Source organism: Chlamydotis macqueenii, chromosome 12 (genome assembly GCF_036417535.1).
Source record: "Chlamydotis macqueenii isolate bChlMac1 chromosome 12, bChlMac1.mat, whole genome shotgun sequence".
NCBI classification, from domain to species: Eukaryota; Metazoa; Chordata; class Aves; order Otidiformes; family Otididae; genus Chlamydotis; species Chlamydotis macqueenii.
The window spans coordinates 3,289,086-3,315,946 of record NC_141567.1 but is presented as its reverse complement, the minus strand read 5'-3'; the positions used below and the strand labels follow the sequence as shown (position 1 = coordinate 3,315,946).

At 47.4% G+C, this 26,861-nt stretch overlaps 2 protein-coding genes across 3 annotated transcripts; one reads left to right on the top strand and one right to left on the bottom strand.

The window, feature by feature from the left end:
• The first annotated feature begins 518 nt into the window (after nt 1-518).
• On the top strand, nt 519-14,232 carry ANKDD1A (ankyrin repeat and death domain containing 1A). Its single transcript, XM_086756816.1, has 15 exons — nt 519-552; nt 2,555-2,658; nt 3,773-3,871; nt 4,476-4,574; nt 5,019-5,123; nt 5,943-6,041; nt 6,454-6,552; nt 7,620-7,718; nt 8,072-8,170; nt 8,412-8,510; nt 9,460-9,558; nt 10,938-11,033; nt 12,134-12,335; nt 13,063-13,194; nt 13,344-14,232. Exons 1-15 carry the CDS (start codon nt 519-521, stop codon nt 13,403-13,405), a joined length of 1,527 nt encoding a protein of 508 aa, XP_086612942.1. The 3' UTR covers nt 13,406-14,232.
• On the bottom strand, nt 13,519-26,253 carry SPG21 (SPG21 abhydrolase domain containing, maspardin). Of its 2 annotated transcripts, XM_086756825.1 has the most exons (10): nt 26,133-26,253; nt 22,805-22,898; nt 18,799-18,960; nt 17,877-17,957; nt 17,147-17,292; nt 16,522-16,630; nt 15,952-16,059; nt 15,434-15,574; nt 14,977-15,095; nt 13,519-13,949 (listed from the first exon to the last, which is right to left on the bottom strand). In XM_086756825.1, the coding sequence occupies exons 2-10, from the start codon at nt 22,865-22,867 to the stop codon at nt 13,877-13,879; spliced, it is 1,002 nt and encodes a 333-aa protein (XP_086612951.1). In that variant the 5' UTR covers nt 22,868-22,898; nt 26,133-26,253; the 3' UTR covers nt 13,519-13,876. The 2 variants fall into 2 exon arrangements, with proteins under 2 accessions (XP_086612951.1, XP_086612952.1); XM_086756826.1 differs by lacking the exon at nt 13,519-13,949 and having other exon boundaries at nt 14,442-15,095.
• Nucleotides 26,254-26,861: the final 608 nt, after the last annotated feature.

The window sequence follows — 26,861 nt, the reverse complement described above, 5'->3', positions numbered from 1 at the left end:
AGACCCAGATGCTGGAATAGGAGAATTAACTAAAATTCTGAGTGAAGAATGCTTTTTAACCCCCTCCTGTGCCCACTGCCATGCGCAGGCCAAGTGGTAGACAAAAGCACCTCATCCCCTGAAAACACCAAACCTGCTTTCAGGGAAATAACAACAACAACAAAAAATAACAACCCACCCCGTTATTTCCCACAGAATAGAAATCCTTCTCCCACATCGGTCCGGAAACAGAATTAAACCACCCCGCTCCCTCGAAGCGGCAACGCTGAGCAGAGCTGCGCTGAAGTCAAGGTTGGCACGGGCCTAGGTACCCTGACCAAAATGGCGGTCGCTGGCTTTCCCCCCCTCAAGTCATCCCCGAGCGGCCCGAAAACACCGCGTTTGCCGGTAAGAGAATTAATTTTGTATTATTTTTCCTTTAAATAACAATTACAGAGGCGCTCTGCGGCGGCAATGAACCCGCCCGTCAGACGGCGAGGCCTCGCCTCCTGCCCGCCCCGAGGCGGGGGGGCGGCGGCATGGAGGACGAGCTGGCGGCGGAGGACGAGACCCGTGAGTGGGGGCGAGGAGGGGGCTGCCCCGGCGGGGCAGGGGGGGATTTGCAGGGTGGGAGAGGGCGGGCATGCCCCCGGCCTCCCCCGGGCCCGGGGAAGGGGGCTCAGGGGCAGGCCCGAGGTGCTTGAAAGCATAACGAGACGTGCAAAAACCCATTCGGAAACAAATTACTGCTGTTGCCCCAAAGCATCCCGTACCCCTAAGATGCTGCAAATAACGCAAATACCCCGCATTTCGGCGTTTTGACCCCCTTTATCCATCAGTCCCCAGCCGTACTGGGCTGTCTTTGTGTCCTGCCGCCTCAAGTGGAGCCCAGCAGACAGTTTTAGCACATTTCTTTACATGCTTTTTGGCTCCTTTGCTCCTTTTTTAAAATCTCTTGCATAATAAACTGCCTGTGAGTTAGTGCGTTGCACTGAGGGTAAATAATTGAAATTATTTTCCATGCTGTTTGGGATAACTGAATTCATACTCAGTATCATAAGGTATGAAATACCCTGGAACCTGAGCTCAAAAGAGAAGGCAAACTGCTAAATACCGACTGAAATGCTGCTGGTTTTTACTGGTGCATGCTGTGATGAGGAGTGTGTTTATGTCTACTGAGATAGCTTCACCTGTGTGGACTCTTAAATGAAAAACTCAGGCCAAGTTGTTTCCCTTGTGTTGCTGGAAAGAAAGAAATTGCAGCTTCTACAGCATCAGCAATGCAAGGTTTCTTACTGCATCTTCGCAGGTAGAGGAAAGAATAACAAGTCAAGGGGCAGCTTGGCACCTCCTGACAGTGATGCTTTGTGCAATTGTAAAATGTAAGAACACATTTCTGTCACCTGGAGAGCAAGGGCAGCAGCATTTGCTTAACCAAAGCATAGGTTTTACTCTCAATATACAGTACAGAAAATCCCATTCCTGGAGAAATCAGTGTCCAAATCCTGCTGCCTTTAGCAAAGCAGCAGGTCCAACACTCTTGAATGACTCTGTCTGGTATTAAGATTTGTGTTATTTGCATTTTTCTTGAGTTGAAGGTTTCTGTTTGAAGTTAAGAGGAGCAGAAATTGAAGGATGAGGTTATACCTCTGTTGTCCTAAGAGTCTGCAATAGGGTTGTCTTCCCTCTGTGCCCTCCAGAGAGAAATGGGGTAGTGCTGTCGAGAGAGCAAGACTCTTATCTCTTTGGTGTAGTGGAACAGGAGCAGTAATATGTTTTAATGCCTCTTGCATGGCATGTGGTTAGTGTCTAGTTGACACACTAATAGAAACTGAAGTTGCAATGAACTCCTGCTACTCTCAAACTGCAGCCTGAGATCCACAGAAACACAGAAGAGAGCAGAGCATCTGAGACAGCTCTCCAGCATGCCTTGACAGGCTGAGGGTCTGCCTCAAGCACCTCTCAAAAGAATTCCCCAAAAGCAGTAGGGCAGAGACTGAGTCCAACAAAAACTGACACTGGCCTTGCCAAAAACCCTGGGAGCCTCCCTGTGGGGCTGCAGCAGGCCCAGAGTCACAGCCTTGCTGTCATTTCTTGGCAGGAAGGTTTGTTTGATGAAGGAGAAGATTGCTGGGGCAAGGCCCAGCATAGAGAGTAAACATCCTTAAATTGTGCCTAACTGTGCAGGACAAATACTGCCGGTTGTGGTAAATTATGCCCCAAACTGCCACAGTCTATTAAGAGACACAGCACTAAGCACAGGCCAGCCTAGCAGAGAAAAACACTGAGAAGCTGGTAGGACTGGAAGAGCACTGATGTGACACAGGGGTACTCAGGCAAAGTAGTGGGAGAGGAAGAATCCAGCAAACCCACTACTCAGGTAGTGGGAGAGGAAGAATCCAGCAAACATGCCAACATCTGTAAGGCTGAGATTCTTGCTGGAAGAATCTTTCTGCAGTCATCCATCCTCGAAGCCACCGGAGCCAGTGAGATGAAGGGGATGTTTGTTGGGGCATGCTGCTCCATGCTCCTTGCCAGCACTATTTTAATGCCCACTCTTCCATCTCTGCTGCAGTGCTTCATTCAGAGAAGGAGTTCCATGATGCAGCAAAGCATAATGACACAGCCAGGATGGAGGAGCTCATCAGGAAAGGGGTCAACATCAAAGCCAAAAACAATGTAAGTCCTGGATTTTTCCACCTCTAAGCTGCAGGAAGGGCTGAGGGTGTGTTTCAGAACTGCAGCTCCTTAACACTGCTCTTCTCATTAGCTGCTCAGTTGGTCAAAGCTTTAAAATATACCACCCAGTGCTAAATAGGGCCAGTGGCAACTGAGCAGCTTCACAACACACTGAAACCCCCAACACTGTCATCCTGGCCAGACTGAAAAGTTTCAAGCACTGAGGGCAGGTGATAACTTGTGGTTCCCCTTGGAACACATATGCCAGATACACATGGCTGCAATGAAGGGCTTTGATTTTGCTGTCTCTGTACTCCAAGGCTGTGGGACTAACTCAGTTCCTAGTTCAGGTCTCCCCTTTTTGACCAGCAGGTTCCTGGAAGTACGAGTGTCAAGGTTTAGCCCCACTCAGCAGCTAAAATACCACAGTCACTCACTCACTCTCCCCCTCAGCACTCCCACAGTGAGATGGTAAGGAGAATCAGGAAAGAAAAGAAGGCAAAGCTCATGGGTTGAGACAAAAACAATTTAAGACAACAACAGAGGAGAACTTACAGTACAACAGCTCATAGAAGATCCTGATGCCCAGCTCCCTCCTGAGTAGCAAAACCTTCCCTCAGCACCATCCCCAATTTATACACTGAGCATGACTTCCCGTGGGATGGAACAGCCCTTGGGCTAATTTGGGTAAACTATCCCAGCTGTTGGCTAATTAGTAACCTATCCCAGCTTGGTGCCTCAGCCACAGGTGCCACCAGCTCCAGCTCTTCTCCCAGCTCAAGTGAAGATTATCCTACCCAGAACCAGGACAGTGGGATTGCACCCATCCCTACTGTTTCAGTCTGTCCATCCATGGTCAGTGATATTTCTCACTCCTGTGCTGTTGTTACAGTCCATAACTGCAGTTTCTGAGTAGAAGGTGACTTCCTCAGGTCGCTGTCTCCCTGACAAGAAAGCAAAGAGAAAGAGAAAGAGGGCTGTGTCCAAAGAAAACCCTGCATGGTGTGGGAAATTCTGGCTCCGTGAATGGCAAAGGAGATTTTGGCCTTCACGGAGGCTAGTGGATGCACACTCTGTGTATATCAGCATTCCTCTCTCCTTCCTTCTCTTCCAGACAGACCGGACTGCCCTGCACTGGGCCGCCGGAGCAGGGAACGTGGATGCTGTGCGACTGCTCCTGGACCACGATGTCCCAGTGGACGGCGAAGACAGTGTACGAAAGCGAATCTCCCTTGCGTGTCCTGCAAAGGGGTTCTGGGGTGGGGGAGCGCCAGGGGCTGGGTGCTGGGCCGGCTGTTACAGACTTCACCTTAGCCGTGGGTGGGTGGCACAAGGCATTGCAGTGCTTGGGACGCTGTGGCCTCCCTGCTGGGGCAGGTGCAGTGCCTTTCTGGAGCAAGCCTTATTTGCAGATATGTCTGTGCTTTGTCTTTTGGCCTTTTCCTCACCTGCACAGTGACCAGGAAGTAGGTTGGTAGAATCTGTGAGGTTTTCTGTACAGCGTGGGGATGCTTGGCTTCTGGTCGTGTTGTTGGGGCTGGTGGGAAGACAGGGACAGGTTCTCTCTGCCCCAGAACAACCAGGCTAATACACACCATGGACTAGGAAGCGGCAGTCAAAAGGCAGGTCTCTGCTCAGCTGCTGCGACCATCTGTGGCAGGAATAACAGTAGTTGGAGAAAGCAGAGCTAGAAAAAACCCAGAGAGAAACAAAAATGTTTGGGAAACTTAATGAAGATAGAGGGACAGCTTCCCTCCAGGGTGGGGATGGTGGTGTTGGCAGTTTAGCTGTGAGTATCTCCCTTCTCTTCTGCGCAGTTTGGAATGAATCCGCTTCTCCTGTCTGCCTGGTTTGGCCACCTCCACGTCCTGCAGATCCTCGTCAATGCTGGGGCCAAGATCAACTGTGTCAATAGGGTGAGAGAGCCGCCCTACATGGGTCCGTCACGCGGCCCCAGACAGTGATGGAGGGGAGAGAAAGAGGGGCTTACCTGTGAGCTAAGGTAATCCCGTGTGACAGTATCTGCTGTGGGGGCTGCCGTCTGCACTTCTGCCTTATTCCTAAACCAAGTGTAATAATTGTAGCTGTAGAGATGCACGCGGCTTTCTCGGCTCACACTTGTGCGGTGCTGAGGTGGAAGGTGTTACAGAAATGGGCGCAGTGAATCAGCAGCCTGTGTATTTTAAACTAGACTTTGGTTGGGAAAAGGAGCATTAATGCTTCAGTCGTAACTTGCTGTCTGTAGCACAAGCTAGTTTAGCCCTAGAGGTGCAGGGAGGCCTGGAATGGGACTCTGCTAACAAGAAAAGAGATTGTCCCACAGTCTTGGCCTTGTTAACTGAGCTGTCCTTTATCTCCAGAATGGCAGGAACCTGCTCCACTGCGCGGCTCTGAGGGGACACATCCGGGTGATGGAATTCATCATGGAGGACCTGGAGGACATGTGTGTAGATAAGACAGACAAGGTAGGAAGGCTGTTCACTGCCTTTTTTCACGAGGTCTGATCTTGCTCTGCTGAGCGTCGCAGGAATGTTGTCCCTGGTCTTGGGAAGAGACTCAGAGTCAGATGCTACTCCTGGAAGCCCTCCAGAAGAGTGGGGCTTAGGGATGATGGAGATTCTCATTCTGGTTGAGCTTTGGCAGCCAGGGCTTCCCAATATAGCCTTTTGCAGAATAAATTCAGGAATGTAAATGTCTTCCTCTCTTGCAGCTGATGCACCAGAGTGTATTGTAGGTAAGCGATAACCAAGGGTAACTCTCTCCCAGCATGTTCCAGCAGGCTGATCTGTTCCTGAGGAGGGCATAAAACCACACAGGAGCTAGCACACAGTCATTTCCACTCCATAGCCTTCATGGTTCCAAGAGTGATCCCAACTCTGATGCTTGGGAGTTAAATGAAACAAGAGATCTGCCCCTCCCCAAAAGGGGTTCTGGATCGCTCAATAGCTGGCGTATCAGATATTTATTATTATTAAGCTATTTATTATCCTCTATTGATATGAAATAAACACTGAAAAGCTTTTTTTTCCCAGTGTTTGCAAGAATCAAAGTGCTTGGAGTTATTAGCCCCAGTGGGTAGTTTTGTTGACCTTGTTTTGTTAGGGTCAAAGCAGAATAAAAGTTAACAGCAAAATAAAAGATAACTGTTTTTAAAGTGCGTCACCTTTTCCCCCTGTAGACTGGGTTATCGCCCAAGGCTTTATTATATTGCTTGCAGCAGATGATCTAATCTTGTGCTTTCTGAGCTTTTCTTGGACTGTGTTTCTTTCTGTTTCCTTTCAAAGATGGACAGGACAGCGTTTCACCTGGCTGCGGAGCATGGGCGGCTGGAGGTTGTGGAGTTCCTAATTCGACTGGGTTGTTCTCATGGTGCCAAAGACAAGGTATGGGTGTAAAACCACACACCAGGGAGGTGAAGTCCAAGGATCAGAGGATATGAAAGTCAGGGAACAGGATACCAAATGCAGGCAAGTTGTCAGCAGTTGTAGCTATTGCTGTGCTATGTCAGGGCTTTTCTTCCCTATCCACTTGGAAGCGATTTGCACCTCAGTTCATGCTGGATTTCTCTCCAGGGCTTTTCAGACAGGATACGCAGTTGGCCTGGTGGGCCGTGCTCCAGTTTAAGGTAGCTGAGTTTCTTCCCTCCCTGCTACACCTGTTAGAAGACTGTTTCAGACTTGCGCTACTGGTGACAACCTCCTTTTCAGTCAGGCTGGATATACTCTGCGCGAGGTTGTGGTGTATGAACACTCAGTCCTGTGATACATGTACATATGAAGTGATGTTTACTTTCAGGAAGAAAATACAGCATTGCATTTAGCTGCTAAAAATGGACATCTCTCTGTGCTGCAGAAGGTTATAGATGTTGGAGTGGATCTCGATGAAAAGAACTTAGTAAGTCCATTTAAATTAAATAAAAACCACACCAGTTTTGCCCTTTCCCTCCCTAGAAATACTCTCCTGCCACAGTCACCAGGCTGAACAGTATTGACAGGAGAGGTTTAGAAGATAGCTGATTTTATCTAACGCATACGTGTGTAAATGCAGGTCGCGGTTGCAGAGTATCAGTGAAAGGCAATATCCAATTCTAAAGTGTTGCCTTTTCTTCCTGCTGTGGCTGCTGACCAGCCTTATCACTCCATTTAATCTCCCTCTTTCTCCCTGACCCTTGTACGTTCAAGTGCCTAAATGGTTATTGAGTGTGTTTTAAACTAAACTTCGCTGTGCTTTGTAGTATTGACTTAGGCACTGAACATATGGACCTGCTGTTTGAGATATCTCACTTTGACAGACCTGCTTTGGAAAATTATGTGGCTGGAACACAGTTAATGATTTAGATAGCAAATATTGGCTTAGCAACAATTATTTATGCCAGGGCACACTCCCTATTAAGTTTATCAGCTTTTTTTTTTTTGTTTTATTTGATTACTGTCTTTGAAAAGTGTATTTGATTGTGATTAACATCAGAAAGAAAAGGGAAACCACCTTCTGTGGTAACTCTGGTAGCATTTGTCTTCCCCTAGATGAGCTGCTCTTTGTGTGAAGAGCAATAATAAGACCAGATTAAATCTCTTGAGAATTCTGCTTGTTTCTGTTTTCTTGTAAAGAAATGAGCTGCAGCCCTCAGAAGGGAGAACCAGTGGTTGAGGGCCATGGGTTCCCAGTCCTACCTATGGCTGTCTCTGGGCTGCTCCAGGAAAATGGTTTGTCTTCATTGTCCACATGAAATCTTTTTTTTGTTTGCTAATGGACTGAAGGGGAGAAAAGAAGTGGCATAAGGACAGGGCGGTACTCTGATATGCTGGCAGAAGATAATTGTGCCCTTTACTTTCCTAACAATCGATTGGAGATCTCTGGCCCTCAGAATTGGTATTTTAACACGTCATGGGTTCAGAAGACGGGGTAGAGGCTTGCTCATTGTCTACAGAAATGCTAGTTTTCACCTTTTTTGCCTTGTCCAGGAAGGACTTACGGCTTTGCACCTGGCTGCTGAGGGGGGTCACAGTGCCTGTGTGAAGCTGCTCTTGGAAGCAGGTGCCGATGTCAATGCCCAAACCCAGGTGAGCCCCGTGGACATGATTCCATTTCTAGACGCTACTTTTGTGGATTTTTGCCCAGACCTGTGCCGTCCCAGGGAGGGGACCCGTTATCGGGTGAGGTTGCATGGAGCCCAGCACTTCAGAAATAGTGCAGGGAGTCCAGAGGAAAGTACAGGTGGCTTTGTACAAAGAGGCGGGTGAAGCTCCCTGGGACCATTTTGGCTGTGGAAACAACCTCTCTGAATTTGTCAGTGTGGGGGGCATGGGAGTCTTGCAGGAGGGAAGCAGGGCCATTTCTGTGGACGGTCTGTAAGAACTTCAGCTTCTGAGAAGAAACCTTGACTAACACCTGTCTCTTCTGATGCGCCTCTCAGAAGAAGATGAGTTGCCTTCATTACGCAGCACTGCACGGCTACGAGGACATAGCCAGGATCCTTGTGGACACGGGAATCCACATAGATGCTGTTAATCACGTAAGTCCTGCTCAATGCTCTCATCACTTACAAAAAGGCAAAGCCAGTTTGTGGAGCTGTTCCAGAGCACCAGGCAACTCTGCAAGGACCAGTGCTGCTGTGGGGTCTGTGCTTATGGGGCAATATCCACAGTCTGTCTCCAGTCCAGGCTGGCAGTTGTCTTAGAATAATACGAGCTGAGCCCAGCATGGCTCTTTTGGTGAGCTAAGCTCTTCCTAAGCACAAGGTCTTCTTTCTGCAGCAAAATGCATCAGCGACACACATTGCGGTACTGCAGAACTTCCCAGCCATGGTGAAGCTCTTCATCGACGCGGAGTGTGACCTTGACATTCCAGATAATGTAAGACTGCAGCTCCTGTTCTTTGTCCTTGAAATGTGAACCAGTCTCATAGGGGAAATGATCACCTTGGGGACAGGATTAAAGAGGGGTGCTTTAAAACGGGGAAGACGTGGAAGCACAACTTAGGAAACGTGAAACCAGTGAAATGATTCTGAGTGTTGCAGTGAGGTAATCGCTGATAGAGTTCTACACGTGGGCTGTGCCATGTCCCCGGGACCAGTGCGCAGAGACATTGCATAGGCAAACTCCTCCCTGCTGCAAGCAGGTGGGAGAAATTTCTGACCAGAAGATGTTCTGCAAAATGTTTGGGGGGCTGAGAATGGGAGGCAAGCCTGGAGGTAGCTGGTTGTCTCCCCAAATTGTAATTTTGCTGATGAGGGGCTTTGTGTAGCTTGTTTGTAAAATTTCAGTTAATGTTCCTTCTCATAGTGATGTTCTCTCCTGATGACACCATAAAATTGCCACATTTTGTGTTTGATTTTAGTTGTTTCCATTAAACAGTCCCAAGGTGTGTACAGTTTACAGTGCATACACATTAACCCGGCCCTGTGTCCCAGGAACAAAGAATTGGCACAGGTCCTTTCCTCCCTTGGCAAAGCCACCTGCCCACAGAAATTGTTTAAATAACAGGAAATAATACAGTCCTGTAAGTGAACCTAGGGAGCTTTATGGAACTGAAGAGTTCCTTCGTTAGACTGAAATGTTATCAGGGAGGCTTCCTAGTGCTGGTGCTGGGACAGGAACAGACTGGTTCTGCTCAGCCTGAGGAACTCAGCTCCAGTTTGAGGTGGGAGGGTGTTTGGCCCTCAGTTAAAAAGGGATAGAGGGGAAAGCAGGGCAGAGCTGACAGTGTTCTTACAGTGCTTCCTCCTGGTATTGTTCTGTCCTGTCCTTCCAGTCTCACACTTGTCCCTCTCTGAAATTCAGTCTGTTCCCCCTCCTTCTGCAGAGGCAGCAGACCTCACTCCACATCGCTGCGGAGCACGGCAGGCAGGACATTGCCGAGATGATTCTCATTGCTGGAGTTAATCTGAAGCTAACAGACAAGGTAAGTCTCTCCGTGGGTTGAACAGACTCTCGGGGGGTATGGAGGGAAAATACGGATGGTCTTTGCCGTTGTTTTTCATCATTTTCAAGGAAGGGTAGTAATAACATTAAAATCTGGATATTTCCAGGAATAAGGCCTTAAAACATTGCTGAGTAGGTTATTTTGATGTGTTTTCCAGGAAAGAAGTCACTGGTTCTTAGGAAAGTAGAAAACAGTTCAAAGAATGAGCAAACCTTTTCTTCTCAAAGTTGTTCTAATTCCTTCTACTCTGCTTGTGCTATCACGCACATGAATATCAAAGATCTTCTTGAATAATGATAAATAATAAACTTCAAGAATTACAGCACACGTATTTTAATAGGTTGAAAGTATCTGGTTGTGGCACCGGTGTCCAGGGCTTTTGCCCTCTAATTAAGTCCACAAAAGGAATTCTAGAGGAATGAGGCAAGTGGTGTGCAGCCTGAAAGCATGGTGCGTGCCCAGAAAGTGCTGAAGGGGGCTTGGGCAGAGATGAAAATAGAGTCTGCAGTTCACAGTGGGTTAAAGCACATGCAGACTCAAAGCCACCTGGCTGAAACGGCCTTCAGCTGTGGTGAGTGTTTGCCACCTTCCAGCAGTCTGTGGAACCGCAGTGAGACTCAGCGCAGGGAGCACATTCACGCTTTTCTGTGTGAAACTGGGTTTCCGCTTGCACCCGAGGCTAGAACTGTTTTCACAGGCACGCCTGACGGCCGGGCTGGTTCTTTCCTTCATGCAGCTTTGAAATCTTGTTCCTTTCTGCTGTACGCTTTTAGCTATAAATACAAATCCTCCCCACCCAATCCAAAATCATGTTCGTGTAAGGAGCGTAGTTACGTTTTCATAGCCACATCAGCCTGTGCTTTCTCCTAGGACACCGTTTCTAATCATGTGTACGTGGAGCCTATAAAATTAACGAGGTTGTATAAATCACTTCAGTTTCATGTGCCGGCAAAGCTGCTGTGCAAAAGGCTATAAAATGCCTTGGACTGTGGTGCTGAGCTGGTCCTTTAACGGCCACACCCATGTTGCTGGGAGCCTGGAAGCACCCTGCCATCCACTGTGGGTTATGGGATGCTTTCCCAGCCACTCCTGCCAAACAGGCAGATCCCCTGCAGCAACAGAGGAGATGCTGCAGAGCCTAGAAAATGACTCCTCACTGTGCCCTGCCTCACAGCAGCTCAAAGCTAGCTGACATCTGGGGTCTTTACAGGTGGAGAAGAGGGGTCCTTCATCCCAGCTGGGTGTGTTGCTCCGTAGGCCATGCTGCCTGCTACTGCAGACTGCCGGGCAGGCGTGGAGATTGTACCTCCTAAGCGGGCAAGGTATTTTGCAGCTCATTTTTCCCCTTCTAATTTCAGCAAGGGAAAACATCTCTGGATGTTGCTGCTCGAGGCAATCACATCAACTTGGCGGACATGATTATCAAAGCTGATCGGTTTTACAAATGGGAAAAGGTGAGCAGCTTACACCACCAGCCCCTGCACTTCCCAGGGCATGTGTAGCTTTACCCCCTCCATTGAGACTCCACATTACCAGCTGTCAAAAGGAAAAGAAATGCAGGACATCCTCTGACAGCCTGACCTCTACTTTCATCACTTACTTAAAAAAACCCAGAAGTCCTCACCATGCCAGCAACATCTACTTAAGGTTTCCCTTATTTAAAAAAGCCTCTGTTGTTAAAAATGCCAGGCTGCACTGAAGGGAACAGCGGTTTTCAAAGATTATTTGGCAGTTGCTCCCAAGGCTTGTAGAAGGGAGCGGGACAGCATGAGTTCATTTTCCCAGAAGGAGAAGCTGAAGCACTGAGCAGGTAAATGCTTGGCCTGAGGTGACCAAATGGGACGTGGGGAGTTTTTCAGCAGTGGAAGGGAGACACCTCTTGCGAGCAGAGTGATTGGTTCTTGTTGGAGTCATACAACCGACTTCCCTCTTAAACCTCCCCGCAGCTGGGGCTGTCCTTCCTGTGTTTCCCAGTGTGGCCCAGCAGCCTCTCTCCTCTCGTGGCCCCAGTCCCCCATCTGAAACCCTGCCTACAGCCAAACACCACATTCCTTGCCTCTTAGTAAGACTTTGGGCATCCTCCCGTACCAGGAAACACAGTGCTCGAGCGAGGAAAGAAAAGGAAGGGAGGGAGGGCTCAGGCACAGCTGCAGGAGTGATGCTGTGTGTATCAGGCCCTTGCATGGGCTTCCTGCACAGCCCTGGGGAAAGTCATTTGCCTCTTTGCAGCCTGGCCGGTAATGGAGGCAAGCACACACCTATGTTGCAGGGGAGCAAGATTTAATTAAATGATTCTGCATACAAGCCCCAGATAAACGGCACTGTAGAAATGCAAATTGTGATCCGCATGGGCTTCCACAGCAAAGCTGCTGTTAACAGTGTTTGTAAACGTGTGTGACTAGAACAGAGTGAAACACGAGAACAAAGAGAATTTTTAAAATGTGCTGTGCCAGAGCGAGCTCCCAGTGACCTGCAGAGCTGAGGACGCGGGAGGCTGCGGAATGACAGGTACATCTGCAGCACCCCGACTGAAACCCTTGTTCTGGCTTTGCAGGACAATCTGAACAGCGACTCTGACTCCTGGGTGGCAAAGCACCTGACCTTTAAGCAAGATCACAGGCTGGAAACGCAGCACATTCGCTCGGTCATGTGGAGATTAGCTACCAAGTATCTCCGACCTGGGGAATGGAAGAAGTTGGCACATTACTGGAAATTCACTGATGCTCACATTAGGGCCATTGAGCAACAATGGACAGGTATAAAACACCACCAAGCATTTTCCTTCCTTCACTTGGACTGTGTTTCTAGGAGATGTCTGTCGCAATAGCAAAGCATGAAGAAAACCAGCTGGCTTGTTTGAAACAACCAAAAGATTAGGTTAAAATCCTGTGTAATGAGTGTGGAGGTATCAACACATCTAGGAGTAAAGCACACAAACATGGGTGTTGGTGGTTCCTTGCTCACGGCTTTTGAGGTACTGCCAGACCTGTTAGTCCTTGCTACAGAAATCAAAGAAAAAAAATCTTGTTCTCTAGGACAGAAGAAACTTGCTGGTTTTATTGTTTTTCAGTTAAGGAACTGAGCCAAGAAGGCAGTGAAGTCCCATTTAGAATTTAAGAGATACGTTACCAGAAGCAGGTTCTGAGTTTCGGAGGCAGACCCCTGCTGATTCGGTTACTGGAGGGGCTCCTGCCGTTTGCGTGGTGCGAGCAAGGGGCTAGCTGTGTTCTGAAGGCAGCCATTCTGTATCGCCATGAACAGTTGTCTGACAAGCCCAAGCTCGTTCGTAGCCCACTCCGCCTTGTTTAACATTAATCTAGCAATCACACCACGACTAGGGATTAAGCTAGACTGTACTGTGGAGCATCCTAGTAAAATTCAAAGAGGAAGGAGGGGTGTCCAGACCCACCAGTTCAGAAATCCGCTCTCATCAGGGCCGTGCGCTGTAAGTGCAGGATTTTATTTGTGGTTTGATCTTGCCAGGCACTAAAAGCTACAGGGAGCACGGCCACAGAATGTTGCTTATCTGGCTCCATGGCGTGATCACGGCAGGAGAAAATCCAATCAAGGGATTGTATGAAGGCCTTGTGGGGATTGGAAGAAGAGATTTAGCAGGTAATACTATTGTCTCCAAGTGGCACACACTGAGCACTATATGAATTCTGTGGTCACACAACATACACAGAGGAAAACTTTTGAAATTCACACATCCTGCCACAGCTTTGTACTTTCTGTGCAGCAGAACGTTCTCTCTTCTTTTACAGAAAGTATTCGGAAAAAAGCCAACGCAGACTCTGCCTCCCCACGGAAGTGCACAGCAATGTAACCCCGGGAGGGCACCTGTGCTTCCTTCAGGTGGTGCAGCCTCAGCTCCCCTTAGAACTGCAGGAGAAACACCTGCTCTGCTACGGATCAGAAGGCAGCTGCAACTTAAGGGCTTCTTGTCATGAACAGCTGGCACAGCTGCTGCTTCCTTCCTGCTCTGCAACAACGAGGGTATGAGAAAACGCCAGCTGTCTGAAATGCCTCCTTATGCAGAAGGGAGGTCTGGGTACTGCGATGAGGTCAGTGAGTGACCCTCACTGGTCCTACTGTGAGCATCAGGAAATAGTACACTGGTTTGCTGGAACTTGTTTACATCACATTTTTTTATAAAAATTTCTAATTGTCAAATTTTTAAGTTATTGAGGGGAAAGCTTTTGTTTTCAGAAATATTCTTTACTTACTTTTTTTGGAGGGAAGATGTTGATCACTTGTGTCTTAGATGTGTTCATAAATTCCCCCACTCCTCGGGAAGTCAAGAAGAAAAGTCAAGGCTACCACTTGGTCCTTTTGGAACTTGAAAGGTTGGAATCTTTGACATTTCAACTCTGCACAAAAAGTTTCAGGCAGAACGTTAACATACACTGTATATAAATGTACATTAACATACATGTACTGTTTACAAATCAAATAGGTAATTTCTCTAATCCCCAAGTTACAGCTTGAAAAGTGCAAGCGAAGAATGGTCATGGGTTATCGACACAGCCTCTGACAAGGACATACAGTTTTCTTAAATACCAATTTGTCACATAATATTTATATTTATTTTTTACAGTGTTTCAAGGGGAAAATAATGTCTGTATTTCAATAAATCCAGATTTTACCCTTAAATTTGCAAGTTCTGTCTTAGCTATTCCTTATTAAAAAATACTACACAGTTCTGACTTAGAGCTAAACCAGTGCAATCTTATAATTAAAGCCTGAGGTGAATTCAAGCAGGTGCTGGTTTTCATAATTTCTAGAGGTGTCTGTGGAGGCAAAACCAGGACTGCAGTAAGCTACACTGCTGTTCTCTTGCAGTCAAAACAAGAGACACTTGCTGAAAGTGAAGTTTTATTGAAAACCATTTTTAAACAGCAAGAAAGTTAAAAATTCAAATGCTTTATTTCAAATAGAAACTAACTTAACAACACAACATATGAAGCAAATAAGTGAGGGCAACATTGGCACTTAAACATCTTTTAAACAAAATATTAAACAAAAATATATGTCAGCTTATAAGTACATGATCTGCATGTGGCAATATATACAACTGAGTGAAAAATATAAAAAGAAATATTGTTCTGCTTGATAAGAACATGATAGTGGAGACTTTGGTAGCAAAAATGTCTTTGTTTTTAAAACTGTACTCTTCAAAGATGCCTCCTTGAATTCAAAGACTAAAAATTAAACAGATCTATCCCATTACGCTGCTGGAGGTCACTGTCCCTGTGTAGTTCACTGACTGTGGATCCTGCTGGAATCACACAGTGATCATCGGCTAACACACGGAAAAAGGCAGAGTGGGAGCAGTTGATTGTGCACAGGAAGACCACCAAACCAACTCCTCATTTCCACCGGCACTCCAAGACCTACTGCTGCTCCTGCTCGTTGCTGGTGTGAAGGCTGATCTTTTGGACTTCCAGCTCTTCTGCGCTGACCATGGAGGGATCGATGGCTGCGTACCGGGTACCGTGGAACTGCAGCAGATGGATCTGTCAAACATGGAAAGCAACAATGAAACAGGTGTAGAAGCACAAGGTTTTGGTAAAAGAGAAACATTCTTTTCGAGTAGTTTTTGTGGGGATGAAATCATGGCTCTGGAGTACAAGAGTTCGGATTGAGGACAGAGGAAACAGGCAACAGAGAGACCCCCAAAGCCAGCCCTCCATGAACATGGCTGCTCCCAGCCCTATCCTTCTGTACCAGCAATCTGGGAGCCACGGTGAATGGGGCTCAGGCAGGTTAACAAACAAGAGCAAGCACAGAAAAGGAGTTCCCTACGGCTGCTCCAGCTACTCGTGCTGGGTTGGGTTGGAATGCAGAGACTCACTTGAATATATAAGTTGACCTCAGCACTCCTGCAGAGATACGGGAAGTTGCCTCCTGTTTTGAGATGAGCTCTTCTGGCATTGGGATAAAGCTTATACATTTCTTCTTTCGCTTCAGTCGAAAGCGCGCTTTGGTCAAACACCTACGTAACAAGTCACCACGGTTAGTTCTGAATCTAAGCAGATTTTGCTTCTTAAATCAGGCTGCATATCTGCTGCTCCTAGAAGCAATTCTCAGCTTCTCTGTGGAACAGCATTAATGAAACAGAAAACAATCAAACTCGTTAGGCACTGACAGCTTGAAAGCTAACGCTGTGATACATAAACATGTTGCTGTGCTACTGCACAGAACATCCAGTTCATAATGCAACACGGTGGTGCCCAGTCAGGAGAAGGCTTATCTCAATATTAAGTTAGATGTTGCAAATATTTATTAAGTTGCTAACAGAATACCCAGGCCCCACCTGCAAGGGGAAGAAACAGTGTTTAAAAAAACAGGATTAAGTGGAGATTAACTTACATCCATAATGGTTACAGGGATGTCTCGAATTTTATGAGGTTCTACGTAGGAGTTCTGGCAGTTGAGGGTAAGTCTTGAAGCGAGCTCGCTCTGGCCCAGACTCTCCAGCTTTCAGTAGAGAGAAACACCGATTAACAACATATTTCACTGCAGAAAGTTGATACAACTTCAACAATGCAGCCCAAGAGAAGTCAGTTTTAAAGGGAACACTGCACTTCAGATGAAGATTAGAGTTCCAACTTAGTATTAGCTTAAACACACCCCATTTGTTGCTCCTGCCTCCAGAGCATGGCCTACAGACATATCCCAGGGCTTTCTCCTCTTCCATCTTAATTTCTCAACTTCCTCTCTTCTGATCTAAACAAATAAGCAGAACTGTGAGGCAGACACTCACAGATTCAGTTAAATTGCTGGGGCTGTGACAATCAACACCAGCTAAGGATCCATTCCTTACTCCTCCCTTCTGGGTAAGTAAATGAAGAAAGCAGCAGAAATACCTACAATCTCCTGCCAAGTAAATCTTCTACAGAGAGATTGACATCACAGCCATGAGAGTACACAGCTACCTACCCTGTCCACCATGAAATCAATCCCATCGGCCATTTCAGGATCTAGAGGACCAGATGCAAAATTCCCAAGCACAATTTTTTTCAGCATAAAAGCAGGCATCAACCAAAAGCTAAAACAGAAACAAGAATTAACAATCTTCAAGCAGCCAGAACTCCAACATTAAGATGCTTTGTTGTAAGTGCTCCCTTTCCTTAACAGACTTTGTGTTTAACTTCAAATGAAATCCTGAAGAAACTTCCAGAGCACAGAGACTGAAAACCTTGCAGCTAGGTGCTTGAAATGCTCTGGGAAGCTGTTAGCCTTACATTGCAAGAGAGTATTTTAAACACGGTGAGTAACACTTTTCTGACTCAATGGTTTTGCCAGAAAACAGGCAGAGTTCTTAAGTCTGACCACACATCCACAGAGGATCACAGAACAACTCGTCTGTCAAATTCCACACTCCCAATTGTGAAAATTTCCATTTTCCTTGTGGCGTGGCTTTAAAAGTCACAAGTATTCCATCCCACACTTCCCTCAGCCAGGCTGGAAACAGGTCAGACATACGTCCAACCAGATCAGCGTGACATTTCATTGCAAAAGAAATTCATGTGTGCATCTGATCGCTTGTCTCAGTCTTCCTTACCTGTTTGCCGTCCATGTCTGATTAAAGATGGAAGTGTCACTAAAGGAATTGCATAGGATGAGAGATTGAACTCTGGGAGATTTGTGTGTGTATTCAGCAAATTTTTGAGCCAGAAAGCCTCCCAGAGAAGCTCCAAAAAGGTGAACCTAATTCAAGCAGAAAAAACAGACCATGTTACACTTTCAAAATAAGTGACCTCAAAGCACAGCATTTCATTACAAAAATAAGTCATTCAAGTTTTACCCTGTCCTTATAACCCACTTTTTAAAAGAACCACTCTTCTATTCAGCTTCTGGTTTTATGCGCGATATAAATGGGATACTGAAAGAAGGAAGTTTTTCCAGATCACAGTTGAAATTTCTGTGTGCTCATCAAGCTTAAGAAAAAAAAAACCCAAATATTTCACTTTGTCTTCAATAGCTATTCCTATCCAAGATACTTCATTGTGGTTTTCTGTACTACATGAGTTAGGAAGCATAACTTCCACAGGATCTCATGAAAAAAAACTAGCTGACACAATTTAACAGGCCTAGAACAGTAGCTGAATTTAGTCCAACAATTTTCAAGGGTATTCACCTTTAAAAATAAACTCATTGCAAAAGCAGAATTGCAACACAGCCTCTTTATTTATAGACTATGTTTTTGCATCATATTTTATACACTTGCCCTTAGATGAGACCTTTCAAACATTAGGCTTTATAGGTCCATTTCCCCATCTCGGAGCACTCACTTTATCCAGCTGAAGGTGGTCTAGCAGTTTTCTGAATCCATCACAGAACTCAAGGTGATCCCAGTACACCGGATACTGCAACTGAAATAACACAAAGTTAGAAAAAGCCGGTCTCTGATCAGTACCTGTCTCCTCCAAAGTCATACCAATTCTCTCATTAAAGGTTTCAAGCCAGCAACCTGCCTCTCCTGTATGGTGAGGCTCAAGCTCCGCAGCAAGGTCCCTACAGCCAGAGGGTGCAAACACCTCCCCCTCGCTGGCACAAAAATACACAACTGAAAGCACCGCAGAGCAAGTTTGCTGGGGAAAGTGCAGCATTGCTTCATTCTGTAGTCAGGGGGAGGAGAGGCTGGAATGATTTTTCAGCAATTCTGTAGCACGTACAGAAATCATTAACTGCTGCTCGAGAAACAGCAGTACTCCTAAAGCCATACTGTTTAGCAGAATACTGTTGTACAAGTCAATCGTTTCAGTTCAGATCAGGAGCTGAGAAGCCACAGAAGTGCACGCTTTCAGGATTTTAAGGGGTGACTTAGCATTTGGAGCTAGACAGGCTGAGAACCAGGTTATCCACCATCCCTAAGGCAAAGACAGAAAGCCTGAACTGACCCATATGCTTGCCTCACGGCTAACAAAGATCCAGCCAGAGGCAAAGACGACTAGTGTCAAGGGCACACAAGGGAGAAAACAGACTGAGGAGTTAATAATCCGTATGGACAAGGCTCTGGGTAAAGGCTGCCATAAACAAATAGCAGATTTCAGCCTGGATCTGCATGCTGCATACTCTGGAGTACAACTTAGAATCAGGTTTTTGGTGTATTCTCCTTAGTCAACACTAAGAAGTTCATCTTCATTATCCAACCTCTGATTAGAGCAACAAGCACAAGTACACTAACTTTGACCCAGGACTGAGAATACTCACAGCGATAACTCTGTAGCCCCATCCAGTCAGTGCCAAAATTTGCTGGAAAAACACATCTGCAGTTCCGCTTACAGGAGGGAGAAATATGAGTGGGCACCGAATGCTCCTAGGTCCAGCGTCATACAGCGACCAGACTTTGCTGTCATCATCGTCTACTATGATCTGGAAAAAGAGAGGCACAGGGGGAGAAGACACACAAGACAAATAAGGTTCTTCAGCCGGCTTCCAGGATTGCTTCTACAAAATTTCTGTAATCTAGTAAATATTATAATACTCAAGACCCCTTTGAGCAAGACCATCTTTTACTCTTCTTCACAGCTTGATTTTCCCAGGCTGTTTACTAACTGAAATTAGTTTGTGTGAATACTGCTGCCGTGCTCTGTCAGAGCAAATCCTTTGTGTGCCCTGACATAAGCTGGATAACGAACACTGCACCGCGCAGAGTCAGCGGCAGCACAATACATGGTGTCTTACGGGAGTTATCCTTCTGCAGACAACTTGCGAACACTGCAGGTGCTGAAAATACTGAATTATGTTGGTTTTACAGCGAGGGGCCGCACTTCAGAAATTACACTTGGAAAAAAAAAAAAAAAAACAACAACAACAACTCTCTCTTCCTTTCCAAGGAAGCACAGTTAACTAAAGTTTGCAATGCTTTGCTCTGGATTTCAACTCGGAGGGCCTCAGTCAGAATGATGGTACATCTCCATCTGAAAATTCATACAGAAATAAACCACAGGAACAGCAAGGCCATGCCCCAAAGGACTGGGTTTATGCAATAGTCCACCTGCAGAAAAGTATGCTTGGGAAAGGAGCCACCATGCCATAGCCTAGGAGAGACCCAGTTCTACGTACTGAGAGCAACAGCTGTAGGCTGGAAGAGCCAGCACCCCCGCAAGGGCAGCTTTTTAAACAGCCATCAACACTGGCATTCACTGGACAAAAAAATCTTACAGGTCTGGATACATGCAAGCCTACTGAATTACACAGCTAACACCACAAATTATTGATCTGAAACAGTTATAGCCAGCTACCAGAAACAGAGATGCACACAACTCCCAAAGCAGCACTGCAAAGCTGACCGGGAAAGAAAAACGCTTCCATCATCTGGCAGCTTCTTGGGAGCATGTGGAGTGCCTGGAACACGCGGCTGGCTGAAGGAGATTATTCACCCGAGCTGCGCTGCACTGCTTAACGAGCAGTTCCGCATACAGGGCCCATCTCAGGGCAGAAGCCAGCAGCCTTAGCACAATTAGTATCATTAAAAGTACAAGAATTAGGTAAAGGCCAGGGCCTGTTCTACCAGCAAACTTTTGTGTGTGTTTAGGATGTTCTTTCAACACCCCAAACCCATAGCAGATCAACAAAGCCCGCATCACACAGCAGGAATTCATCTCCGCTGTATGAAGATTTTTATAGCTTTTTGAATAGCAATATACAAGCACAATTCACTTTTCCATCACAGCAATTAAGCTTTCCAGGGAATCAGAGGAGAACAGTGTATCACAAATCAGATTTGCTTGACTAACAGATCTGCCTGTAATAAAGGCAGTACTTCAGGCTCAGAGCATGTGAGAAATCACATGATGCTGTTTTGTAAAGTCCCTACAGGAAAAAAAAAAAAAAAAAAAATTGCATACCAGAGCTTCCAGACCACTGAAACAGTTTAAAAATAAACCTTGTACAAAAGCCCTCCCAGTTCCCCCCCAAAACAACCCTTTGGACACAGCTCCAGGCCTCGCTGTTCTCGGCTGCCATTCCATCAGGAATGCTGGATCCCTGGATCCACGCAGGGTGGCTGCCAGTGCCTGCTACCAAGCTCACCTTTAGGAATACCTCCAAAGGTGAAGCAGGCTTCTTGAAATCAGAAAACCAAAGTTAGTTCACATCAAGGAAACTGAGGCCGAGAGATGTTTCTTTCCTCTCGTGTATGCAAACGGCGGCTCACAGGCAAAGCTAAAGAATTTTAAAATGTTATTTTCTGCGCTGTACTTCCTATATCTGACAAGAGCAGGAAGGGTGACGGAGCTGTGCTTTTCCTGCTGCTGCGAGGAGGAACATCTCAGCCTGTTTTCAAACAAATAGCTCTGGCTCTGCTTCCTCAAATCAATGCGATGCGGTAACGTGTGCTCACCAGCAATGATGATGCTCGGTCATTCCTTCTGCTGCACTGCACATGCTTTGCCTATGCTTTTGGGGGGATAACACAAGCAAACCTATTCCTAAAGACTGCTTCAGTATTAATTACATCTTCAAATTGTGCTTTTTTTTTTTTTAAACTTTCTCCAGAAACCAGAACTAGTTTGTTTATTTCTGCTTCCTTCATATCCCACACTCACTGTGGCATCGCTTTACTTTTGAGTACACTGAATCACGCAAGAGCGTACGGCACTCCCTAGGCTGAAGGCCACCAGGTCACCAGCAGCTTCAGTTTACCCGTGTCCCCCTTTATAAAATCCTGAGTATCAGCAGCAGCTGAAGGCAGAGGTTCCTGGCAGTCACACAGTCCCCACAGCAGCAGCAACGTGTTTTGTTGTAACCACAGCCTCCAGCTCCTTGCATTTACTGGACTGTATCCCACAAAGCAGCGCCTCAGAGCACCCACGTGTCCTTCTGCTGAAATATTGTCTCTCAGCTCTGCTGACCCGGTGAGGCATTGCCTGGAGGCGAGAGCATGGCACAAATCGACCCAGTAGATCTGGTACTGGCCAGAAACAGAAAGCTGCACAGTCAGAGCCTAGACAGAGCATTCATAATCAGCAATGGATCCTTCTTATTTACTAAAGACACAAACTGGCAAAAATGAATGAGAAACCCTGAACAGAAAACCCTACAGCCCTTCCATAAAGGTAATTTCTTAGAGAAAGCTACGCATCACTCAGCGCAAACAATGCCAGGCACTTTAAGTGTTGCTCCACAGGTTTGGGGACACAGTCCCTTTAGAGTGGCCCAACCGCAACCAACTCTGTTGAAAGATTTAACGCTGCTCTTGCCTCTGCTGCCGGCACCGTCCCCGTGTTCCTGCGACCCGCACAGCCATCCACATTTGGGAACTGAACCCGTGGGAAGTCAGTGCAAAAACAAGCTATAAAGCACCCCCAGGCAAGACAGGTCACCGACTCTGCTCAGCTTGTACAGTTACATGAGCAACCGTGCCCGCAGGAGCAGCAGGCTGGGGGTAAAGGCAGCCTGGCCTTCAGGCTGGCAGGAGTCTGGGCTGCTGCTGCAGGTCAGTCTGTGCCCACAAGCAAGCCTTGTCTGTATGCGAGAGCTAGCCTGGGTCAGGAGCTGCGTACCAGTGCTGCACTCCATGCCCTCTGCTGCTTGACGCGTAGAGAGCAGATGGAGCACTGCAAACCTCAAACGCTCTCCTGTGGTTCGGTGAAAGGAAGGGGAGAAATGCAAGCAAGAGGGGAAAGTGGCTGGGCAGTGTGATTAAGCAGAAGGTATCTAAAGGACACACAGTGGAAGAAAGAGTTTGTTTTCTTCCACTGTGGTTAAGGAATCTTTCCACTCCCAGGAATCCTGCGTGCAGCTTGACTTCCGAGAAGTTGCCTTCAACGTTCTGCTTCAGCCTGAGGACAGTGGGTAGGAATGGCAGAGGTGGCTCTGGCCGCGCAGCAGCCGGGTCAGCTCCCCTGCCTTGATGCAGTGCACGCAGACAGCGCTGCGAGAGGCCACGCACGCGGTCCCCAGCACACGCTATTTCCTTGGAGTCTCCTCCTCAGGCACGGCTGGCATCAGGACGCCACGCACCGCTGCCGTGATTCACAACTGCAAGCGTCTGCTCCCCAGCACCACACGCGGAAGCAACCTCCGAGAAGCACGTGAAAATTAACGGCGTGCTTTCACGCACTCATATGACACGTGGGACAACAGTTCAGGAGATAAACCAGGTCACTAGCACAGCCACAACCGCTCTGCATTAACCAAACAGCTTTGTCTCCCCCACTACAAAGCAGAAGAGGAGACATTTTACCCACAAGCCGATTACAGCTGTACGTACCTTTTTAAGAGGAACCGTGCTTCTGAACCAGTTATAGTCAGGAGAGACTTTAATCTCTCCCATGATGTTTAGAAAAAACTCAGTTTAGCTCAGCCTGTAAAAAAAAAAAAAAAAAATTTGGAAATCAATACAACAGCTTTACCGTAGGCAGCACTCGAAAGCTTTGCTGTGTACATAAAGCATTCGCAGGGTGAGTTTGCTCTTATCAGATGATTGTACTGCCTCTGACTCACACCAAGTTTACTTATCCTCAGTTTTCATCACAAACGATTTAATTATTGTCCCAAGAGGCAGTCACCTGACTGCCTTACTGTACTGGCCTTATTATGAAATGACGACTCTTTTGTAACAGCATTCTCACGTAACAGTTGTAGAGAAAGACAACTGTGTTGTCTGTAAGTGACTTAAAAACCTAAAGCAGTTTTTTTCTTTTCACTTGGTTTAATTTATAAAACCAAGTAAACTTGCATTATGTCATGAACCTACTGTTTAAGTATCCAGACCACATTCTCCCCCCCAGAATAACCGACCCAAAGGAGACCCAAAGCACACCGGGAACACCAGCTGAGCGGAGGCTTAATTTACAGCAGAGCCCTGACGCTTTAATTCTATCCACGCAGAAGCTGACTCTTGTCGGGAGTTACAAAGATATCTTTGAAGCACACCAATTAATACAGAACAAATCGATTCAGAGTTGGGACCACACAGGAATGCCACTAATTCACTCTGAAGTCAGAATGTCCTAGCATACCTAATGCAAGTGTCTTGGAATACACCATTTATTTGTAATAAACTATTAGGTAACTTCTAGATTTAACATTTTAAAGCAGTGAGAGACCATCAGCTTCCATTTATAGATGGTATCAAACAGTTTTGAAGTTTGCAAACTCAATAGCTTTACCCTGAAAGCCAACTGCCTCAGGAGATTATTTTCCTGCATTCACACACAGCACTGAGCATAATAAAACAAAGCAACTTTTGCTCTCGTTACTTAACAGTTGCCAAGCATAAATCAATAGGTTTTGTTTCTTAATTCTTCATAAATTAAGACCTTGGTATGTTCTGTGAGTCACTCCAATTCATTTATCCGTGCAGTAAAGCTGCCGGTGTGCAGATTTAAATAGCTTATTGGGTTGCAGCTGGATTAACAGTTATTTACCATTTCCTCATATTCCAGTCTTCATTTCCATTTCCCAAGTACAGAAAACATTAGTTTTAAAAAGGGAATGTACTTTCTAAATTGCAAGATACCACACATCTTCCACAGAGCAGACAATACGTGTCTCCTGTCTAATGGGGGCTAGGAAATTCAGCTGCGTGGCCACTGTTTCAGTTTTGTGTAGCTTCATTTTGGTGCTTACATCAACTCTTCTGCTCTTTGTCGTAGCCTGGCAGTAGGTAAAATTACAGCAGAGGTAAAAAAAAACTATTCCACCAACCTGCAAAGCAGAGCAGGCACAAAGACGCGTTACTGGACTAAGGGTCCAGCTGGTCATTAGGGAAAGGAAACAGCAGCTCAGACTAATTCCTTTCCATAACCACACATCAGCTGGCTTTCAAAAAACTGTTCAGTAAATGACAGCATGACAAAATTACAGCAGCAATAAAATACAGCAAACGCCTCGAAACACCACGTTCTCTTTGAGTACTGTATTACAGCAGGGCCAAGAAACACAAGCCACGGTCAGGGCCTGACTGCGCTAGGCACTGCGTGGACAGCGAGGCGCAGGAGAGGAAGACTTTCTGCTCATAATTCTCTTGCCATAAAGGGTCAGCGATCTCTTCCTGCTGCGAGCACCTCTCTTCTTCTGCCTTCTCAGCCTTCCAGCACCATTACGCTAATTTGCGGGCTTGGGATCATTAGGCTAGGTAAGCAATGGGCACCATGCAGATGAGCTTCATCCTGTCAGCATACCACTCACACCAGAGCAGGTTAAGATTCCATCTGAAACCTAAATTTTGACATTCCCAGTTCACCCATTACCACTCGTGGAAGCAAACTGCTGGTCACCAGGACCTGGGCTGATTTCCAGGTGCATCTGCAACCCCCTCTGTTTTAAAGCAAGACTAAACCTTTTTTCTTTGACTACAGATTTTTTTTTCTGAAGTCAATGCCCTGTTACTGAAATGTTTTCTTTTTCCTTTGCACAGCAATGCAGCATTAAATGTGCACATGCAAATACTTGTGTCAACAACAACTATGTGCTCTTCCAGCCACAGAAAAGCTGAACCATGAACTCTAAACAGGGAGCCAGCCACCAAAGGTAACTCAAATCACAAACAAATGGTTCAGACCCAGCCTCTAAAAAACCAAGTTTCATTTTCAGTAAAATCAAACAACATGAAGCGGTCTAATCTCTTAAAAATAATTCCTCTAAAGGAAGAATCACCACAGAACACTTGATAACATTCTCCTTGTAAGTTATCCCTGTTACACTAGTAACACTTTCCATTCCTTATCGATTTAGAAATGCTTTCATCCAGCCACTGGAGAGGAAACCCTGCCAGAACGGATTAGATGAGTGGCAACTCGCTCCTCTCCCTGGTGCCATGCCTGCGTGAGCCAGGGCCGCCATGCAGCCACTCTCCCACTGCGCTGGCCGCGCAGGGCCCACTCCCATGGGCCAGGAGAGCTGAATCAGCAACACTGGCACCGAGAGCTGATGGGGCAAACACCAGGAGATGCAGGGGAGATGTCAGGGCTCCAGGTGCTTTATGAATGTCCAACGCAGGCAATGGGGAAGAGGAGTCACAAATAATTGGGACGTGGCAGCAGAGGCCTCCCCCTCTCCCCCTGCACTGTTCCCACCGACCCCAGCCCCTGCTCCATTCCCCCTCCCCAACCACGGCCGGCTCCCCCAGCTTTGTGGGGAGAAGGGCACAAAATCCCACGCAGCACCCCCAGCCCAAGCTCTCCTCCCCGCAGCACAGGCTGGGGCGGACCCTTCCCCAAAGAGCCCCCCCGGGAAGACGAACCGCCAGGCCGGGGCAGGGCCGGGCCTCGGGCTCCCTGTGGGGCCGAGCCCCAAGCCCACCCCCTCCCCTGCCCAGGACCCCTCAGGGGTCGTGATAACCCCCTTCCCGAGCCTAAAAAGACTCCCTCCCCCACACACAACTCGACGCCTCCTCATAGCCCCCCGACCCCTCGCCCAGTCTCCTCGCACCCTCTCCGGTCTCCTCAGGGCCCACCCGGGCCCTCAGGGCTCACCCACTCCCCGGGCCCTCAGGGCCCACCGGCCCCTCAGAGCCCCCCTCCCCGGTCCGAGGCCCTAAGAAGAGAGGCAAACCTGTCTCTACAACGACACACGCCCCCCGCTGCGGCCCTCACCGGCTCGGCGGGGCCCGGGGACGCGGGACCGCCGCTCTCCTTCTCCCCCGGCGCACCCGCCGCCGCCGCCGGCCGTTACTTCCGGGTGCTGCGCCCGCGCCGGCCACGTGACGGCGGGGAAGAGAACGGGCGGGGCCAAAAGGCGGACGGCCGCCATTGCTACCGAGGCGGAAGTAAGCGGTGCCGGCGCCATCGCTACCGAGGCAGAAAGTCACGTGGCCCCGCGGCGGGGCGGTGATTGGTCAGAGGGCTGCCGCCATTAGAACCCCGCAGGGCGGGAGTGTTTGGGTAACCGGTTACGGACGTTGTGCCGCCGCTGGGCCGGTTCCTCACAAAATTTGGTTTTAACCCCGAAAACAAGGCACGGCAGCTCTCTGGTGGTGCTTTATCCCGCTCTCTGCCGCCGCTTTGCTTGCTGCGCGTGTCACTGTGACCTGCCGCTGCCATCCAGCGCGAGAGAGCGTCATTTTTTTTAAATATCTGTGAGAAATCCCGAGTGGTTTCAGGGAAAGCCCTGGCGAGCGGAGGGTGCGTGTTCAAGTCGGGGCCTGACTTCTAATAGAGCAGGCTTTATCCAGCTCCTTCGGTCTGGGTGTTGTTATCTAGTTTCTCATCTAGTACAAAATCTGGATCTGTTTAAAAATTTATTTTGAAAAAGCAAAATTCAAGGCTGTGCTAAAACCTGAGTTGCAGAGGGCAAGTTAGAAGGTGTAATAGCACTGCCTGCCT